The 23,042-nt window shown below is 39.9% G+C and overlaps 2 protein-coding genes across 3 annotated transcripts in view; one reads left to right on the forward strand and one right to left on the reverse strand.

The window, feature by feature from the left end:
* LOC137288120 (multidrug resistance-associated protein 1-like) overlaps positions 1-3,945 on the forward strand; it is a 41,566-nt gene extending 37,621 nt beyond the window's left edge. For both annotated transcript variants that reach the window (XM_067820516.1, XM_067820517.1), the window contains 4 exons: positions 260-418; positions 672-838; positions 2,210-2,404; positions 2,545-3,945. In XM_067820516.1, the coding sequence (XP_067676617.1) occupies positions 260-418; positions 672-838; positions 2,210-2,404; positions 2,545-2,656 (633 nt within the window). In that variant the 3' untranslated portion in view covers positions 2,657-3,945. The remainder of the gene's footprint in view (positions 1-259; positions 419-671; positions 839-2,209; positions 2,405-2,544) is intronic.
* A 12,622-nt stretch (positions 3,946-16,567) lies between these two features.
* Positions 16,568-19,030, reverse strand: LOC137287532 (toll-like receptor 4). The gene has a single exon (XM_067819883.1). It carries the CDS (start codon positions 19,028-19,030, stop codon positions 16,568-16,570), a length of 2,463 nt encoding a protein of 820 aa, XP_067675984.1.
* Positions 19,031-23,042: the final 4,012 nt, after the last annotated feature.

Consider the following 23,042-nt stretch of genomic DNA (forward strand, 5'->3'; position numbering starts at 1 on the left):
GACATTCCACACATGATCAACCTAACAAAATTTAACTGTTTCTAATAGACAGTTTCCACATGCAGGATTTCATATAACACTCTAGGATAATCAAGCCTTCAACATAACTACGATGCTAATATTAGAGACTTGGGGAATTCCAGACTCAGAGAAGGTAGATACCCACAGATAGTGTTTTCGTAACATCCTTGTGTATTTCTGATTGTGGTAGGGGAGATAATCATAGACTGTGTTTGATCCTAACATCCTTGTATTCCAGGTGGGCATTGTGGGCAGGACAGGTGCTGGGAAGTCATCTCTGACTCTGTCACTGTTCCGACTGATTGAGGCTGCAGCAGGGGAGATAATCATAGATGGAGTGAGCATCAGCTCTCTTGGACTTCATGATCTCAGAGGCAAACTCACCATACTCCCTCAGGTAAGATATTTTTTAACATTATGCATAAATTGAACATTTTTATTCCAATGAAATTTTTTGTCCTTTGGGGTATTTGTCATTTCTGAATCAAGAACAATATTTTGTCTGAAGTCGCTGCTGGAAATATCGTGGGAGTTTTGATGCCACATTGGATTTTTCACTTTTCACTTAGTGATTTCTTTCTTCTTTCTTTCGTCACACTCTTGAATTAAAGCAGTTGTTATCCATATATACTTTTTCTATCTAATTTCAGGATCCAGTGATCTTCACAGGGAGTCTCCGCTCCAATCTTGACCCGTTCAATGAGTACAGTGATGCAGAGCTGTGGACGGTCCTGGATCAGGCTCACCTGAAGCAGTTCATACAGACCTTCCCAGACACTATTTACCATGAGTGTGGGGAGGAGGGAGAGAACTTCAGGTCAGAATATGTGCATCTCTGTAACCATGGTATCATTTCCTCATCATAGTTGTTCATGCAAGGTTTGCCTGTGAAGGTCCAGGATAGAATGTTGGCCTTCAGTTACCTATGCTTGTCAGTAGCGGCAACTAACATGATTGGGTGGTCAGGCTCACTGACTTTAATGGCATGTATCATTGGTTTCCAGTTGTGCAGATCGATGCTCATGCTGTTGATCACTGGATCGTCTGGTTCAGACTTGACTATTTACAGATCGCAGCCATCTGCGCTTTGACGGTTTTTGAGACACTGTGCTTGATCTTAGGAATGTCTGTGGAATATCACAGTGGTGCAGATATTTGATGCATGGTGCTATATGATGCCAAACAATGCCCAATAGATTGTTGCCATGCAATGCCCAGTGATGGAGCTTGTAGATTGTTGCCTCACAATGCTCAAAAATGCAATAGATTGTTGCCTCACAATGCTTAAAAATGCAAACCATGGTTTAATACCATATATTTCCCAGTGATGTTGTCTGTAGATTGTTGCTACAAAATGAGAGGGATGGAAAAGGACAGAGGCTATCCCCACTACACCACAGAGATGGTACATGATTATCAAGGTGTAAGAGACTCCACAGTGTTAGATTGTACAGAAATAAACAAATGCAAAGCACAACTGTGACCCATTATACAAATCAATTTACAATGTAATATATGTAGCAATTGAAAAACAGATACCTTCTTCCTTCTTTCTTTTGCTGAGAATGTGTGAGTGTCCTTCGACAATATATAGCATTCATTCTGGAATGTTTTGACAAATCGGATTGTTGGCCGTGTTTGTTACTGTCAGCTTCATACAAGATGGAAGGGGTCTATGTCTTACAAACATGTCTCCATCACACCGAGGATCAGGATGTGAGTCCTCCAATGGGTGCAATGTGTGAAGCCCATTTCTGGTGTCCCCTCCCCCACCCCACTGTGATATTGCTTGAATTTTGCTGAAAGAAGCATCAAACAGTACTCGCTGAATCTCTTGCGAAGGTCCCGGGGTAGAAAAGGCCTTCATCAACCGATGCTTGCCACAAAAGACAACTATGCTTGTCGTAAGAGGCGACTAATGGGATCAGGTGGTCAGACTCGCTGACTTGATTGACACATGTCATCAGTTCCCAATGGTACAAATCGATGCTCATGATGTTGGTCACTGGATTGTCTGGTTCAGACTTGATTACACACAGACTGTCACCATATAGCTGGAATATTCCTGAGTCCTGCGTAAAACTAAAATCACTCACTCGCTCACTCACTCTTCATCACATCTTGATGCTAGTGGAGAAGAGCACTCTTTTATGTGGTATATTTACCACTATCAGTATTGCGTTTCCAGTGTTGGACAGAGACAGCTAGTATGTCTGGCAAGAACATTACTGAGGAACACCAAGATTCTGGTCCTGGATGAAGCTACAGCAGCCGTTGACATGGAAACGGACGACCTGATCCAGCAGACCATCAGGACAGAGTTTAAGGACTGCACCGTGATGACCATCGCCCACAGACTCAACACAGTCATGGACTATGACAGGTGAGCATATTTTCTTATATGTGTTTCTCTTGCCATGATACTAAACTAATGTAAGGTCATCTTGGAAGATGTCACTTGGTTGTAGATACGTTCAAACATTTTAAGTAATGAACCTCTTGATATCCTGTACATCTTTACAGGATTCTGGTGCTGGAACAAGGTTGTATAGCAGAGTATGACACTCCAGAGAATCTGCTGCAGCAACCAAACAGTATCTTCTTCAAGATGGCCAAGGATGCAGGACTCACATAGTGATGTTCATGAGATGTAACTACCAAAGATGCAGGACAAACCAAAGATGCAGGACAAACAGTGGCATCAATCACACATCAATGTCTCCCACCAAAGATGTACATGACACACTGCCAAGTACAAAGGACAACCACAAAGATGCACAGCAGACATGATAACTCGCCACCAGGGATACAGGACAAACAATATCTACCACAGGCGGTTCCAGACTAGGAATGCAAGGGATGCTGAAATTTTGTTATATGACCATTGAAACTCGGGTGAAAATGAAGTGTCCACCCAGCCATTTCTCCATAGTGTACACACCCACCCACCCAATTCTCAAAAAGGTGTATCCGCCCCCGTCTACCATGGAGTGTGTTTCATACAGAATTGTCAGCTTTGACAGCTGACACCATGCAGAAATTTGCCATTGCATATATGAATTATATGCATAAAATATGTTTTTCAAAATTATGGACATCCTTTCAATCTTGCAAACTCTGTCATAGCCATTGGGACACCATGACGTTAATCCAAACACTGGTTTTGTTGGTTTGTATGGTGTATTTGGTTAGGTTCATTAAAACGGGGTAGTGAAGCAAATTAAGTTGGTAATTTGAAATTATGAGAACCAGTGAAATGTAACCCAAGATTAGTGTTGGTGAGACCCAGATATATAGAGAACTATATAGAGAATGGGGACAGTTACACACAGTTTTTGGTTTTGTGTGAAAAAGGCATCTACTGCACCTAAGGAAATATCGCACTTGCTTTTCTTGGGTTTGACCATCAAGTTTCTATAGTCCCTGGTAATATTGTGTAAACCTTTTTTGTGGGAAAATATGTCCAGAGGAATCAGATCTGTTAGTGAGCATCCTCGACCAGCACTTTGTTCCTTTTAGAATCTCATTACATATTTATTTTGTAATACTTATATTGGCTGTCTGAAACTTGCAGTGTATGCATTATGTGTTTACACATACTAATAGGAACTTCCAGTAGAAAATTATCGTCAAGGATGTGAAAGGTAATGTGGGTTTCAAGATGATGCAGTAAGGGCACTTGTTTGGAATAGTATTGTGGAAATAATTAACCTGTGGAGAAAGTGTTGAATGGTATGTGAAATGTGCTGCAAGGTTGTCAGCAGGGTAACAGAATATTACAAGGTCAGTCTTGACAGATTTACTGTTGGTGCTATATATAGACTCATTGTTATAACTCTATCTCTTCGAAGGAGGTGTTAAAACCATATTTATCATATACATATTCAGTATATTTACAATAAAAAGTACATTATATCACAATGAGACCTGATCATGTTTTGTTATATTGATATTCCATGACCTTAAGGAGTGGAAATGTAATTTAAGTTGCTGTGGAAGACAAAGAATCATCTATGATGACAGTATGTATTCTGAATTTGTTTTCAAATATTCCTTTTAAAACAAAACCAACCTGTCCCAATGAAACTGGGAGCATACTCAGGTAAGACACAAGTCACCCAATTGGTGTATGGTGGAATATAGACATTCAGTTGAAAAACCAGTCACACAACTTGTCAGTTGTCTGACATATACATTAAGTTATGACAACAATCACACCACTCGCCTGTGGTGTGATGCCAGTAGAAAAAACAACACAAAAATATTAATAAATTCAAAACATCTCAACATGTTAGTCTGTCTTTCCCTTTCAGCTGAACAATTAGATCCCCTGGCCATATATATAATATGTAAGTTAGAAAATCTGTTCACTAGTAGGATTAACAATTTGCATGTTTTGCAATATCTCAGTTTATGTCGCTGTATAGAGTAACGTTAGAATGATGGATTGGACGTTTATCCCAGATGAATGTCTTTATAAACATAGTGATGTTTCTAATGTTAAATGGCAAAATAGTGTGTATTTTCCGTGTGGTTACGGATGTGATTGTAGTCATCATTTGAAGTACACACCCGTGAAGAGAGTTAGAATTGGTCTTTTGTGACCCACGCTTGTAAGCGACGACTAATGGGATCGGGTGGTTAGACTTGCTCACTTAGTTGACACAAGTCATCGTATCCCAATTATGTAGAACTGTTGATCAGTGGATTGTCTGGTCCAACCACTATTATTTACGGACCGCCGCCATATTGCTGGAATATTGCTGAGTGCGGCGTAAAACTAAATTCACCGACTCATGTAAGTTCACACTTTTCATCTTAGCAATTGTGTATCGACATAAACATGTCTGTCTGAAGTGTGGTTATAAATCTTATGATTGTATGTAAAAATACCTTTTCCATTAACCGGTGTATTTGTGCTGTTGTGCCCTGTGCTTTCATTGTGTTAATCATTTGAAGAGTAAAATATTACTCATTGTCCGACTCTAATCCGTAATCTGCTTAGATCCCTGAGCAGCACGCCCACCGTCAGGTCCCCAGCACGAACTGTTTGACAATGGGCTATTTATGTGTCATGCAGTTCACTGTTAATGACAGTCGGGTGGCTGTCACGTGGTATTTTCTGCCCTTCTCACCATACAGTGTCATAAGGAAGTTAGACTGGGTCTCCCGCTTCACGCACAGCACAACATACCACTTCTCCACAGCACTTCAACTTCGTTCTGCATCTAGTCAATTGTGGAATGCAGTAACACATATAGCAGAACAAACATTTGTATGACTCTTACCCGTAACACAGCTTACGGGGGCAATATTGTTGTTTATTACGCTCTGATAACAGTTTTTATCGAGCAAATACTCGAAATACCTGTTCATTGTACTACCCACACAGGGAGCAAAGTTAGCTATGTGGTTTTATTCATTATACATTCAGCATACGTATGTGCCATCAGATTACCTGTTGCTCTAGTTACCATAGTAACATCACATACAACACATGTCTAGAACAAGGTCAATTTAGCAGTTGTTCTGAAGGGTTTACATAAAACTGTTCATTTGTTCAGCCGAACAGGAGATCAAAGGAGTGTACCTGTAAGAAGCTGGAAGTTCTTGTGCACTACTAAGCACATGACTCTTGTGTCCACTTTACATCCTCTTGAAAATTTACCTTCCTTCACATATTTCCGATTTTTTCCATTACATCTCACGACCGGATTGAGTAATCATGAGTTGTAAAACGGCGTGCTTTTACATGTGGAGCCCATATTTGGAATCGAACATGAGTCTTAGGCGAGAAGCAAATACGCTCTACCCCCTTGGTTGCAACTTCAATACCAAAGTCACACACTCTGTAGGTATCTCACTAGCATATATTCCAGGGATATATAGGAATACTTTATTAATACCTCCTTAGGACAAGTATGCAGACACTGCCGGCAACCAAATGTGAGATCGGTATTTATCCCACAACCTGTTACGTATCTGACCGTTCGAGTAGGGACCAGATTTTCCAACACCAATCACATACATCATATGCCAAGACATCCAGGAGCATTGCGGGTTGTTTTTCTGGTGTTGTATATGCACACCAATCGGTCGTTGCTTGGTTCATGTATATCTGATACAAGTATTACACGTCAAACGTTTAAAAATCATATTTCAGTCTGAAATTGCACAGAGACAGAGCCAGCCAGACAGACAAACTGCAATCAATGGGTATGGTGATGTTAGTCGCGGTTGTTACTCAGATTTTGAATGTGCTTATTGTAGAGCTTTGTTTTAGTATACCACCCATCGAAAGTCTAGACTAATAGTGTACATGTAGCCACTCTCTTCAGTCATCGACCCGTGAAGGTTCCAGGGTAGAACAGACCTTCAGCAACCCATGCTTGCCATAAAGGGCGACTATGCTTGTCGTAAGAGGCGACTAATGGGATCGGGTGGTCAGGCTCGCTGACTTGGTTGACACATGTCATCGGTTCCCAATGGCGCAGATCGATGCTCATGTTGTTGATCATTGGATTGTCTGGTCCAGACTCGATTATTTACAGACCGCCGCCATATGGCTTGAATATTGCTGAGTGCAGCGTAAAACTAAACTCACTCACTCAAGTCATCTGTTCTAAACTATTTTTTGCCGAATGTTCTCAACAGTTTGAAGTTACTGTTTTACACATGAACTGGTGTATTGTTAAACAAATTCATTCGTGTCATTGACAAAGACCGTTGTTAGGAGTTCAATAAATGATAAAACGCAGCCAAAAAATTACGCCCAAACGCTGCTGTTTATATTCACAATATCAATATTTGTACATGCTATTAAGCATCTTCATAAGGTTTGCGGATGGTTCCCCCACGCTAGTGGGGAAGTGATATATCACGCACGCACGCACGCACGCACGCACACACACACGTTCATAAATAGGGGGACAAAGTCATACATGTCCGAATCCGTATCTAACAGAAGTTCTGTTTGACCAATCGTTTCGCCACCGGGCCGATATCGAAAGCATATAATACTGATACAGGCGGTGTTATCAAACGGGGCCATACAGACCATAATATGTTGTTGAAACTGATTTACGTGTCAAACATTTTGTCTTTGAAGAGGGAGGCAATAACCACACTGACCGTTCTGAAAGATGAATACTTAATATTATAATTAAATATAGCACGAAATCAGTACAATTAGAAACTTGATGGCGGACACACAGTGATATGACTGTCCCAGAGGTATCGTGTGATTATTGCATATTCATAACATATAGTGAGTGTTTTAAGTGAGTCTAAACTCGTGATGGGTTGTATATTTATCAATTTATCAACCCAACGTTGGGGGAACCATCCGCAAACCCAACGTGGACTGCGCCGTCAAAGAACATTCACTCTCTTTACTTCCCCGAGAGCTGGGAGTCGTGAGTACGGTGACACAGAGATAGTGATAATACCATAACGCTTTGAAACTGTTTTACTGAGTGAACCTAGAGTGTTATAAATATGCACATTTGATATTTTCAGCAACCACTATCAGTATCATTACGATATATTTTCATTTTTCATTTTGCAATAGGCTTGAAGAAAGCTGAACAAGATGAAGCATTTGACTACACATTTATTCGACAAGTACCCGTTTTCCACGCAACGGTATATAAAGTGTCTGGGTCGCGTCCACTGAATTTGTTGGCACTGCCGCAATATTTATGATATATATAAAGACGTAATGATAGTCATATAAATGTCATGTTGGTGTAAGACGTTCAGCTACACCGCGGAGACATTGAGTGCGATATTGGGTAGAGATTCATGCTTAATCTACACCCTCAGTAATACGGGCCAGGACAGACAGACAAGGGTTACCGGCCCGACACTCACCGGTTCACAATATATACTTTCCATCAAAGGTTTACACTCAGTAGTGTAAAACTAGCCACTTACTTCAGGCAACTGTTCTAAACTATTCTTTTCAAAATGTTCTAATACTGTATAAAGGCACTGTTTACACATGAACCTATGTATTGTAAAACACATTCGTACCGTTGAAAAGATTTTTGTCATGAGTTCAAGAACTCAAAAACTAAGTGAAAATTGGCGAATTCTTCACAAGATTTTACACCCGCAGCTGTTCACATGCATGATATCTGCATGTGCTTTTCAGCAATTTGGTCAATGATCCTCGTGCAATTAATATGCATAAGGTTTTGAAATTGTATCCATTCAAAACTGGATAAATAATTATATGGCCACACATCATTTGGAAAAAAATCACTTGGTACATAAGCAGCCATAGACATGGTTCTCGTGGCCCCAACGAACCATTTTGCAGATCATGGTATGGGTCATTGATGAGTTCACAACACCTGTCAATAGCGGCTGGGGAATCCACGAGATGTAGTGGCATACTGAAAACGTGGATCCATGCTGAGATTGACTCCACATCACAGTTTTCTGTTGAATCAATGATCTGACCCTTGACAAAGGGTGAATAGTATATACAATCAACATTGTGAGTGTGTTAGTGAGTTTAAACTTTCGTTGGGAAGTATATTGGTGAAACAATTACGTTTCCGCCATTCGACTAGATCCAAAATTCTTTTCCTGAGGTTTGATACTGTATTGTAGCATTGATTGTGAAAACATATAAACATTGTCAAAATGTGCTTGAACAAATCCAAATTATAACATTACTAATAATATCGGCTTATATACGCGTTTGTTGTGCGTTATAATGGTGCAACGATATGTACGTGTCCTCTCTACCTCGACAAGATGAATATTATATAGAACGTCGTTGATGAAAGAACGTGACTCTCTTCAGAAGCTAATTACGTGTGGTGTAAAGGGAAAAGTATCTGTGGAAATTATGTGAATGAACACCTGAAAATTAGTGATGTCACCAGGTGTTCGCGAAGAGGGAAAGCATACCCTGCCCAGCTGCAGGAGTGTCAAAACCTTTTTCGAAGCCACTTGCCGCAAGACAAGACACTTTCTTAAAGTCACAGTAATTTTCCACTTGCCCTGATTTTTATGACATAATAATGATGACGTAATTATGAAAGATAAAATCAACATGATATTTGATGTTAGTGTTTAGTGGATTATTTATGGAGAAAGGATAAATTGTAAAGAAAGATAACGCTACTTTATTGTCACAGTTAAATTTAATAGCTACATTTTGAGCAGATATGAAATGAAACACAAGTTTATTTGCTGTTTGAAACCGCAAACAGAAATTATCTAGTAACCCACGGACTCTAAGATACAATTATATGTTTGCCCGAAATGAAAACCGACTTGTACCGGGCGTTGGGCGATGGGATTTTTTAACCCCTGCCCGTCCTACCGGGTATCTCCAGCCTTGCAGTGTCATCCTTTTCCCAGCGGCCATTATAGATTTTATCTATTAAAGTTGAGCAGGCCCTCAATACTATCTAAGTATAAAACTTTGCAACATGTCGGGCTTACACGCAAAAACTGATTTGCTACGCGCCTGTTTGCCACTCAAAAGCCAAGGCTATCAAGTGACCGATAGAACGAAACAGCCACTAGGGTTATTACTATTACTTTTTTATAAATACAGGATAGTTATATAGCGCACATATCCATGCACCTAGTGCTTGCTCAAGGCGCTGGTATATGGTTCCTTCGATCATTGGATGTCAGTCTCAACTCCCTGGGGAGTATACGACTCTTGCTGCCATTACGCGCACCGATTTTTGTTGTGGTATTCTTATCCTAACGAGGTACCCATTTCACAGTTGGGCGGACTGGGACACACAGTCACAGTACTTTGTCCAAGTTTACTGCACATTTATTTTTTACTACATATCGGCGACGTAGAAACTCAAAATGTTTCTGCTTATACCTAACAACGTTTGGGAAATAGATGTGTTTTACAACAAATTAGGAGACAAATCGTACCAAACACTGTAGGTCACTCGGCATTCGTAAACATGGTACTGAACTAATGGTGAATCTTAGGGACTTCATACCACTGGCAGAAACGTCCACCCGAATCATATACAAAATATCAGTGAAAAGAATACCCAGTTTTGAGTACTCTTAGAAACACATTATGTGTGGTGTAAACACATATAACGAACAGATATACATTAACACTTACCGGATCCTTCGTGGATAACGGGAGATAATACTATCAACATGATGAAGGACGTAACAACATGACAGATACATATACACATACTAACGTCAAACTGAAAGTGTTCCTGAAAGTGACCCAAACTGTCTCCCCTCAGTAGCGCACCAGTCTACTGATCCTGCTATCAATATTATCATCATATCAGTCCGTCCTGTCCACTCTTTGCAATCAAACTCCTCACAGTCTCTTTGTCTAGCTCCACTCTACCTATTTTCCTGACAAATTTAGATCTCGGCACTGAATTTGTTTCAGGATCCTTTGACGGAAGAGGTGACAGTGGATCATGCTGAATGCCATTAATGTCATTCCCAGAGTAACTAAGGTCATTTTCATGACCTTTCGTGTGAGATTCGCCCTCGTGTACATCTGGTTTAGCAGCTAGGGACAGTTTGGTCAGCTGTGCATCCAACACTGTACCTGATGTTATAACACCGCCACAAGTCTCTCCATTAATACTTCGAGAACCCTTGGGAGACAGAGACCCATCTAAGTGTTTGGCACCATGAAGGTGTTTCTTTCCCAGATTTTGAAAATCAACCTCCTGACTCCTTGCATGATTTCGTGAAGAACTTTTAGATGTTTCTCGAGTTCTACCCTGTCGCCGGTAAATGTTAGGAGGTGCTGTCTCGTGTGTGGGAGACGTTGGGACCAACGTGGGTGTTCGTCTACTCTTCCTCAAAGCTGTGAGTTCATCGCGCACTTCCAGCTTCATCAAGTTCATCTTTACCATTCTGCTGTGTTCCTGCTTATCGAGATTTCCTAACCTCTGTTCCTTCTGTCCCTCAGACCACTTTGTGAGACGTTCAATGCGTCCTCCCTCGCATTTGCTCATCCAAACTCCCTGGAGGAACCTCCCACCAGAACTCGACGGTCCAGGTGGTGGGTTTGGACGTTTAGGTTCCATTGCTGCCTTCAGTGTAAATCACCGGTACAGATAGTTAGACTTGTAGAAAGTGTAAATCCCTCGAATAGAATTTCTTCTTTAAACGAACAAATGATAATCCAGACAACAGAATATGTATTCGAATATCCATTCAATCATCCTCCCAGTTGATCGTGAGATATAAATGTTGTAAACGCATATATTTGGCGTCAACTATAAATCCACGAAAGAACGTCAAACCGCCAAGTACCAAGCACAAGAAACAATACAATGTTCCCTTAACGACGTTCAAAAATGAATGGAGTCACAGTTAGATCTACGGGTACAAAAACAACTTCAAAACAAAGGTCATATATAACACCAGCAGTGAGACACTCTCATGGGGTGGCAGGATAATCCAGCCAGAGGCTCCTAAATTTGAAAGCTTTAAAAATCAAACAGCAGTGTGGGTCAGATGTCCCCAACAACCCAGGAGGGGAATGTCAACAAGAGACACACGGGGAGGGTAAGTAGCACCCCTGTTGTCTGTGACGGACTGGCTCGGGTGGAAAGCAGCTGAGAGGGATTAGATAAACTATCACATCTGATAGGTCCAGAATAAATGAACCCCATGATCTTTGGATTGAAGTAAAAGCGATATGTTTGGGGGATTGAGCTCGGATAAGGCTTGGTAAACACGGTTGATCAATAGTACGGCTTTGGAGAAAATACAATGCGAGTGAGGAAAATACGAAAATATTTGTGTCGAGGTATTGAAAGTGACTTGCTGACGCTCTTTGATTAAAGAATATTGCCGAGAAGGGTCTGCATTGTTATCGTGAGTAGCGACATAGCTTTTTATTGGTTTCCGATAATAATTATGACTGATAAAGTGTAATCAAAGCATGTACTTGGGCGCCCTGATGATGAGAGTTAAGTTGTAATCTGTATTTGGTTGTGCCTGTTAAGTATTATTAGAGTGGAAGGACAGGGAGTGAAGACAATATCGTTGTTACAGTCTCTTATTAGTGAAGTAATAGAGTTGCATATTTGTTCAGTTGTATGTATCTCAACTATGTGCAGTAGTGAAGTCTTGTTCTCAGCATCCATTTATCACATCACATTCCCAATACATAATCCAAAATATCTCATTCCACACACCACATCCAACATCCTACGCCCGGTATCCTGCACCATGCGTCTTGTACGTAGAGTGACGGTTGTGTAACCTAGTGGTTGAAGCGTTCGCTGGTCACACCAACCACTCGGGTTCGATTCCCCATATAGGTACAATGTGTGAAATCCATTTCTGGCGTCCCCCGCAAAGATATTGCTGGAATATTGGTAAAAAAAGGCGTAAAACTAAACTCACTCACTCACTCACTCACTCTTGTCTTCTACATCGACCGCATTCGTTCTCCCCACCCCCTAACTCCATTCGACAGTGGCGTCCAAGACAGACACAACCTGCACCAAACATTTGGGCTCCCGCATCCAATATCTCACTTCCCCTATCTTGGACGCCTCACATTTCACTCCGCATCTCACACCCATCACCCCCAAAACTACATCCAAAATTCCACACACAACACTCTGCATCCCTCAATCTGCATCCCAAATCCTTCGCATCCCATTCCACACAAGGCATTACTTCACATCAGTGCCCATCATCGGCACCTCTTGTAAGGCCATCTGAGGGTCAGTTTGCGACAATATGCATGCTTAGTACACGTACTTCTAATTTACGTTTACGTTTTCATGAGACTGGAAAAGCAGTATCCTAGTATTCTCTTAGTTACCAGTTCCGACTGCTGCCCGAACTAAACGTAAGGAAATCAGTAAACACAAAAAGTACACTTAAATAACACCAACCGTCAATCGAGAGATTCACAAAGGAGGACAGCTCGTGTGCGGAACACCCAACCTTGATATCAATATTTCCAGTGATACAGTTTGGAGCTGTACAATTGCATTTATGAATGACTGCCTACAAGTAATGGACAATGAAACTGTAATCAGAGGATTTACTGAGTACCAAGACGTGACGTCAAGGCCAGGCATCGTTGTGCACTGTCACTCGGCTGCAGATTGCATGACAGGCCTCCAGTGAAACATCAGTTACACTGAGGACAATACTTTTCCTTGTAAATAGGGTTTTGACAAACGGTATATAGAGGCTTGACAATCGCACTCAATGTCCACAGTACGCTAGTCCATGACAAACATGGGAGTAGGTTGTATGTAAGTAGGGATTTGTGGGGACCGATATTATATTACCTTTGCTTCACTCTCTGTATGAACTCGGTTGACATGTCTTGGGTGCTTCGACTAGCAATAATAGCCTTAATGTAAGACCATTGTAGTTCTGTCCGTGGGCGGTACGCGGGAAGGCTTAGTCATGTTTAGTTTATGTTTATTTGTTTAGACATAGTTAACTGAAATAAGAAATGAAACCATTCTAATATCTAACGTCTAATATTCCGAAGAACTCATCTACGTCAAGACGACGTTATAAATATGACTGACACCAAACCTTGATTGTTAATAACATGTACTCGAGTAGTCGATTAAGATACATATATTTGGAGATTGAAACTGTAATTGTTGAAGCGGATGAAGACAATGCTTGATTTCGTGATGCACAAAGCATCCAGTATCCTACATCTTAAATCTGGCTCCAGCTCGGACGGTGATTCGGAAAACCAACATGCCAGGGCTGCAAATACTGTATTAAACTTTATTTCACTGTCCATTGACCTTTACGTAAGAAACATGCTCTTTTCATAATCTCAGAAAACCACAACTGTCAAATTATGTAAACATTTTGTCAGCGAAGATCTCCTTCAAGTGTGACGTCATTCCTACATTACGTCACTATAACACTGGAATGAAGTAAAGAAGCTAATGGTGTGAAAAATACACTGGCGTGAATTCACAAACCTGAAGTAACTCTGACAAAAATATACATACGATGTATATAGACTTCCGCGTTTCTAACAATAAATATAGTAGTATTAAGTTATTGCAATGTAAATGTGTTTACGTAAAGTTATGTCAGCTTCAGTCATACTGAAGAGGCTAAAACAAGACAACAACAACAGCTGGAACTCCGAACTCCTACAAATCGCATTACAACGGTGCCTATATCACTAGCTGTGCAATGTATTACGTTACGCGGTTATTTCTAGCCCTATTGTCAGAATAAAGACACGGAACCCAGTGGTTGATACTAAGAATAACGAAGATGTAATTGGTGTAATCTGAGAACGGGTAATTGAAGGCTATCATCTGAGTGTAGTGTAAAAGAGGAATCTGGCTGTCCGGTAACTAAATTTGTTACTACACTCGGTTTAGCCATTTCTAAGCAATGTCGCGTCGGGGGACATCAGATATGGAGCATCGTACGGAGATATGGAGATATGGGAATCGAACCACAGTCCCCAGTGTAACAACCGAACGCTTCGGCCACTCAGCTACCTCACCGCCTGTATAAGATAAAAAAAAAATCCGATTTTATCTTACCTTCATGTAAAAGTAACAAGTTTTCGTGTCACCACACTCAAAATGGTGACAAAAGGAACACATATCACCGTAACCTCCAAACTCTATACTGAGAAGCAGATACTTTCTAATTACTATTCAAGTAAATTGTAAATAAAAGAATTAGCCCCAAACAATATTTAGCCTCAATCGACCTCTGAATCTTTCAAATGAACAGTGTTTCATCACCTTCCATATTGCTGAGATATTCCCCAAACCGGCATTCATAGATATGCGCGTGTGCGTGCGTGCGTGCGTGTGTGTGTGTGATATAAGGCACCGCATGTTACAGTTCATAGTACAGGCGTTTTGCATAACAGACACTGAGACCCATGAACCTAAATGATAACATTGCAATATGTTTGGTGACAGATATTCCAAGATTTATTCATTTTTCATTGTTTCATTGATTTTTTTGTGCTTTATGCAAAAAGATGTTATAATAATGAATATGGTTGTTACGTATTCTTTAAAAAACAAAAATGTAACATGCATCTGATAAATGATAATATGACAGGGCACTTCAATCAGAATAAACTACTGCAAAGGATTATTTTCATGACAATGAACATGGAAAATATACTCAGCGAAATGACGTGCACTTTGTGCATGAAAACAAAGAACCGCAAACCAACACACAGGAACATTGTTATACACATGTACATCTATAGCTGATAAAGATTAGATATGGGAAACAAAAAGTTTCTAAGAGGTGGGTTACTGTAAGCAAAGTAAAAAATGTTGGCTTGTTATAGTGAAAAGAAAATGAATATTTCTGAAAATTATCAAAGTGGCTTAGTCACACATTTTGATTTACCTAGTTCCAGACTGACAACAATTGACAGACACTTTTAGAATGGCCATTTCTTGGAACACTAAACATGACATCGTCTGTGAGGAACGAAGAAAATTCTTTCAATTACTAAATCAAATGCAATTAACACATTTAGACCTCTAGTTTAACAATGCGTTCCTGTTTCATGTACAACACTAAACATAACTTAAGTAATTGTTGAAGTTTTTTACATATATATATAGATTTTTAACCGCAGAAAATGATTGGCGTAAAAGACAAACAGGAGGAAAATGTATGGACAGCGAGTCTGACCACTCGATGCCGTTAGTTGCCTCTTACAACAAACCTGGGTTGCTGAAGTCTAACCCGGATCCTCACGGTCCGTGTTGTTTGCAAAAATACTTTACCATCTGAAAACATACGATTGCGCACGTACTGTTAGGAAATGCTGGTGCAAACTCGGATATATACACGTAGATATAAAGACATGACAGTGATAGTAGGTTATGGGTGCGCGACTTGTATATTTCTGGGATGATGCATTTAGTCCAGATGCTTGAAAGGCATTTTTGAAGTTGGAAGGTAACATGACGACGAATGGTATCATGGATTTACAACGTCTTTAATATTTTGATGTGTTTTTCATTAACAGGGATCAGGGTGGTTTCCTACCGAATGCGCGGTGCACAGAATGATAAGCTATCATTGTACAAGCTTTTTTCCCGTGTTCCCCTTAATCACAATACATCCACTGATGTGTGTTTTCATATATGTGTTTTCCTGTCACTATTCACATAAAAGTCTTCAAATCAATCCTATCATGTATATCGAATCATTTTCATTGTTTTAACACTCTGTAAAACATCGAATAAACATACCACTTCATCTCATGGGGCACGGTACGTCTCAATCCATTCCTTATCACTTAATCTCATTAACCTCTGTAATTTCAGTCTGTAATACCATCTCACTGGCTTTCTGTACATACTATATATTTTGCTCGAAATCATAATTATTCTGTCATTCACCTAACGAAACGGGAAATGAGTAGCCCAGGTCGTGTTGTCTATATTAAAGAAGTTGTAAATCCATAACATTCTTTGTCATGATGCATTTAGTTTTCAACTCTTGTTTCCTGAATGCTTCTGGAATTATTAGAACACTCTTGCTTTTGTCATTACTGTGTCTTACTTTACACTCCAGCAGTTTTTCTCAAATCCTTCCACAGATTACAGTCTTCGTCACCCTGGTAATCCTCTACACTTAATATGCAATCCTCTTCCACCACGTTCAGTAGACGCTCAGGCAGGTCCTCCACCTGAACCGGGCCAACAAGAAGCACAATGATCCGGTTAGGAATCAAATCCGTTACAGAGTAAAGGGCTGCATCAATGGTAAATTGTGACCACTGTGAAAGATCTTGAAGAAAGTCATCAGAAATCACCAGAACAGACTTCCAGCTGTACGTGATACCGCAAATAATACCGTCGGCAATAGGAACACCTGGAAGAACATCCCGATCCTTCAGAAACAGACGCACAGGGTGGTTACACAGTTCTAATGCATGTCGCAGTTTCTGATAGACAAGTGGAATATCAGCATCAAAATATCCGATATACAAGGTGAAATCAAAATCTTTGGGTGTTAAATATTGGATGCCCAATCCAAAGAGTTTCAGCAAAGCATTACGATATCGCACTGGATTATTGGAGACTACGTATACTACAATAATTGAAGTAAACATTACAACCATGATTGTAACTGTGATACTAAGCATCATTTTCCCTGTACAGTAGCGAAACAGTCTTTCATGATGCTTGGCCACATCAACAGTCCCTGTCATTGTGCCATTATCCAGAATGCAAGGGAAGTTCCTGTCAGTCTCGTAAATGACAGGTGTATCCACCAACCAAAGAGTGAAGTCCAGATTTTCACAACTACACGAAAATGTGTTCCCTTTGAGAATAAGTTTCAGGTTGTTCTTTTCAAATGACAAATCGAGGTTGGCCCTTGTGGCTTTATCCAACTGTCCAATCAGATTGAAGGACATGTCTATAAGGATAAGATGTGGATAATCAATGGTTTCAATGGGAATGGTGTCAAACTCATTGTGAGATAGATTTAGATGAATGATTGTATTTGAAATTGGACTAAGAGGTATATCAGTGAGTTCATTCAATGAAACATCCAAATACCGTACAGATTTCAGAGGACTGAATACATTATTGTTCGTGAAAGATGAAGGGGAAAACTGTAACTTGCAATTTCGCAATGATAAGTGTGTTGCGTTTTCAAATGAGTGAAAATTAAACTCACTATCAAATTTGTTCCCTGATAAATCAACGTTGCTAACATTTTCCAAACCCCTCAAGCGAGTTAAACCAAATAACGAGTTAGAAGCTAGCAGGACAGTTTCAAGATTGTGGGTGTTTAGGAATACAATTTCTTGGACGGTGTGTGTAGCTCCCGATATATCAGTTATGCCGAAATATCTAAGTTTAGGAGGCAATGTGACACTTACTATATTGTTTTCACTTAATGTTTCAAAACTTCGTTTCCTTGGAAAGTCACCGTCTATTCTCTGCAGGCTGCAATCGAGATATTCAAGGTTGGATAATCTGGCAATGAAAAGTAGTACTCCAAGATCCCCAGCAAAATAGTTTTCAGACGCATCAAGAACTTTCAAACAACTTTCAAACGGATCTTTGTAGATTGATGCCAATTCGACCAAGTATAAGCGGTTTTCTCTCACAGATACTTCAGTGACACATATTTTGTTCAGATAACGCGTACTTTCTTTAGTTAGGGCTCTATCAACAAGTTCTTTTTCATGTTGCACTTCGTACTTGAATGTCCCATTAAACCAAATTTTTCTCATGTTCCGATTTACGAAGGGATAGAGAAGATGTAAAGCGTTGTGGTTTCCTATTTGATTGTGAGTTAGTTCCAACTCGGTTAGAGACATTAGTGGCTCTAAAACGCCTGGCTCACAATAATGTAAGTTGCTACAGTGATTTAAAACCAAGACCTCAAGCTTTGTTTCATTTAAACTCTGAAATGTTTCATTTTTCAATTTTTCTATGGAACATCCTCCTCCATACATAAACCTTGAGTCCATCTGGAGTAATTTCAGACTTGCTAGTTTGGAGAATCCTGGACCAAACACAGGATCAGGAACTGAGTCGATAAACAGACTGCGGAGCTTGACGAGAGGAGGAAACACCCAATCCGGATATGAATCCATCCCAGTCTTTTCAAGATTTAGAGTTTGCAAACTCACAAGGTCACGAAACACGTTGTTAGGGAAACAGCTACGACTGGATTGTAATTTGTTCCGAGCAAGGAGAAGTTTGGTGAGATTAAACAGGCCCCTGAAAGCCTCTGGTTCCAACTTTGACAATGGGTTCATGTTGATATTAAGGTAGATGAGATTTCCAAACTTGTCAAATGCGTTATTTTTAAGAACTGTCAGATCATTTTCACTGATATCCAAGGCTGTTATATTTTCCGGAAGGTAGTCTGGAACCTGCAGAAGTTTTCGTCTAGAACAATCAGCAAACAGACTTCCATTTTGCCGCTCAAAATGCAAGTCACAAATCTGTTCATTTCCTTGGCTCAGTTTTACTGTCAGCAAAACAAGGAGTGTTCTCAGCATTATGTCTGAAACAACAACAAAAATTCATGGATATCTCTCATCGTAATACATTATTGTATTACAATTAGATTTATAATATGAGAAATTATATAGTTTATTATAATACCAACAAATCCATGGAGTGCTGAGTATGTTTTTGATATTGATTGATTTGGTTTGGTTGTTGTTTAATGCCACACTGAGCAATATTCCAGAGTTCTAGAGGCCATCTGTAAATAACCGAGTCTGGACCAGACAATTCAATGATGAACAGCATGAGAATCGATCTATCGACTTGGGATACCATGTTCAGCGTCAGCCAAATCAGTGAGCCTGACCAAACTCGCCTCCCACGACAAGCATGGGTTGCTGAGACCAACTGCAAATTCTAACGGGAATATCCACGGGTAGGACACGAAAATTACCAAGAAACGACAAATGACGTTGGTGTGATGTTTGTAGACAAGAAGCTACTGCAGGGAACTACAACCCTCTGGACCTGTCCACTATGTAGTAGGGTGGAGAATCCTCAGGAGTCTTTTTTCTTTTCTGACTTAGTATTAAGGGGAGCTGACTCTTGTCTTGCAGAGATCATTTATATCCTGGATTCTCGGTCTTGGCATATTATGGAAACTTGATCATGGTACAGCGAGGTCTTTACTGTCTTTGTCTTCATTGCTATTATCACTACGTTTGGAGTACTCTTCCTTTTAATTCACGAAACACTTTTTTGTATAAAAGTAATAGTTCGAAAATTGTATTGGAAACTGTTTCAATGTGACAAACTTTACGTTACTTCATTCTTTCAGTTCTCTAATAGATACATGGGGTCTTTGTGGTGCAAAGTTAAATAATTATCGCAACATTTTGTCTAAATACAAAATACTTACTGGCTGTCTTACAGATATAGCGTCGCCATGCTGCTCCCCAATGATATTATTTACATGGAGCTGAAAAGTGCCTGAAAGCGATGATCAGGTTCATTGTCTTTTCTACAATTATATTTGAAAGGGCAAACACTGACCTCCGTAACTGTGTTGGATTGTTTATAGGAAAATTGTATTTGCTTCTTTCGTGTCTTTATTACAGTTCACCTGGGCCGGCAAGCAGTATTTCAGGGCAATTCACCGGGCAATTTTCCATGCCAACTCTCGATCCTTTAATCTTCTTCTGCTCGCTTTACAAAGAAAAAGATTATCATCCAGCTCCTACTGAGGACTTTACACGGATGACCTTCAGTGCCAAGGATTATTTCACGCTGAAAAATCATGTTCTCCTTTGCAAATGCTGATAAGTGACAAGTGTATTTTCTGTAATTTGTATTATTATTAATTACGTGATAGTTATTATTGGGTCACAATGTTTAGAGTTTTGAGTGATAGTTATTACTGGGTCACAATGTTTAGAGTTTTGAGTGATAGTTATTACTGGGTCACAATGTTTAGAGTTTTGAGTGATAGTTATTATTGGGTCACAATGTTTAGAGTTTTGAGTGACAGTTATTATTGGGTCACAATGTTTAGAGTTTTGAGTGATAGTTATTATTGGGTCACAATGTTTAGAGTTTTGAGTGATAGTTATTATTGGTTCACAATGTTTAGAGTTTTGAGTGATAGTTATTACTGGGTCACAATGTTTAGAGTTTTGAGTGATAATTATTACTGGGTCACAATGTTTAGAGTTTTGAGTGATAGTTATTACTGGGTCACAATGTTTAGAGTTTTGAGTGATAGTTATTACTGGGTCACAATGTTTAGAGTTTTGAGTGATAGTTATTACTGGGTCACAATATTTAGAGTTTTGAGTGATAGTTATTACTGGGTCACAATATTTAGAGTTTTGAGTGATAGTTATTATTGGGTCACAATGTTTAGAGTTTTGAGTGATAGTTATTATTGGTTCACAATGTTTAGAGTTTTGAGTGATAGTTATTACTGGGTCACAATGTTTAGAGTTTTGAGTGATAATTATTATAGGTCACAATGTTTAGAGTTTTGAGTGATAGTTATTATTGGGTCACAATGTTTAGAGTTTTGAGTGATAGTTATTATTGGGTCACAATGTTATTGAGTGACAGTTATTATTGGGTCACAATGTTTAGAGTTTTGAGTGATAGTTATTATTGGGTCACAATGTTTAGAGTTTTGAGTGATAGTTATTACTGGGTCACAATGTTTAGAGTTTTGAGTGATAGTTATTATTGGGTCACAATGTTTAGAGTTTTGAGTGATAGTTATTACTGGGTCACAATGTTTAGAGTTTTGAGTGATAGTTATTACTGGGTCACAATGTTTAGAGTTTTGAGTGATAGTTATTACTGGGTCACAATGTTTAGAGTTTTGAGTGATAGTTATTATAGGTCACGTTTTGTATCATAGTAATAGTATTTTACCAGCAAGCCTTTTGAGGTACCGCTTTAGAGTTGCCTCCCTCTAGGTGCTCTTCTGCTTACGAGTACACATTTCGAATGTTGGTAAACACGAGGTCGAACGAGTACGTTCATGGCGATGCGGTGGCACACACACACACACACACACACACACACACGCGCGCACGCACACACACGCGGATTTACTGGAGTTGTCATCATTCGGCCTCTCATCATCTGTCTGCCTCTTCATCTGATTGTCAACAGCGACCTACATCAAAGACACCGCTCGCCGTGTAACATTCAGTATAACTGTTTCTCACTCTCAAACCAAGACTTTGGTGAGCTGATATTATATTTGTGACCCATTACTTTAGCTTTGACTCAGTTGCACTGTATTAGAAGCCTCTATTGTGAATCATTGGATCTTGCTCTCTGCTTAATACATAATACTGAATATTTTTTTGACTCGTCTGTGTTATATTTTGCTAGTTCTGAGGGGATTTCTTATGCCTTTTGTCATGGCAAATATTTAAACGTAACACAAGATAGAAGGAAAATGAACCAGCTACGTGACATGGTGGAGGAGTTGTTGACCATTTCATGGAAGGACAAGGCTGTATGCACTTTGGGATGCAGATTAGAGACGAACTTTAGAATGCCATACATATATATATCTGGGTAGCATACAAACCCAGACAAAAGACGCAGCATGACGCTGTCTAAGCCACAATTTATGCTGTACCCACCCTGTTTCTGACACAACGAATGACTTCAAACAATAGGTTCTACCACCCACGCCCTTCTCACAATCGTCTACATCTATTGAATTTAATGGAAGGACGTTTTTAACGTAGAGGCTCTTCAAGAGAGAATATTATTCTTCACTTTTACACTTATACATTTCTCCGATGATGCTCTTGTGAAGCAGAGGCGATGGGGTAGCCCAGTGGTTAGTGCGTTCGCTCGTCACGCCGCAGATACGGGCTCGATTCCCCACATGGGTACAGCGTGTGAAGCCTACTTCTATTGTCCTGTGCCTTGATATTGCTGGAACATTGATAAAAGAGGCGTAAAACTCACACTTGTGAAGCATGTCAGGACTGATGTATTCAAGGAAGCCCATACGTTTCGTAAACGAGCTAAGCGAGTTGGACATGACCTCATTGTCAGTGTTGACGTTGTTGATGATTCATAACTGCTTGATGGCAGAGAGTGGAATGGAGCGGGGTGGAGTGGAATGGAATGTCCACCAAGTGAAGTGCCATGTCAGATCGGAAAGGCTCAGTTTTTCAAGGGAGGGTTCTCTGAATAACCACTGCGGTGAGCTTATGTACAGCAGGTTGAGAAAAGCAGTCCTGATGAGCCATGCGATGGGGTGAAGTCGGCTAGCCTGAAAGTAAAACAAATGGTTTTCTGTTTGCTGCACAAGACCGGTCACTTACAGCTAATAACCGTGAATGTGTCATGTTGCGTTAATATGTAAATATACTACAAAGGAAACAAACTGCATGTTCAAACTTAAACCTGGCGAGGTCATTCATACACTGAGATTGTGTGCAACTTTTTCTGTAGCCACTTTGAACGACATGATGAAACTTGTAGTGAAGCAACTGATACGATATTCGTAGAGTTTGAGTGAAATAAAACATTGTCAAAAACAGC

Source organism: Haliotis asinina, chromosome 6 (assembly GCF_037392515.1).
Source record: "Haliotis asinina isolate JCU_RB_2024 chromosome 6, JCU_Hal_asi_v2, whole genome shotgun sequence".
Taxonomy (NCBI): domain Eukaryota; kingdom Metazoa; phylum Mollusca; class Gastropoda; order Lepetellida; family Haliotidae; genus Haliotis; species Haliotis asinina.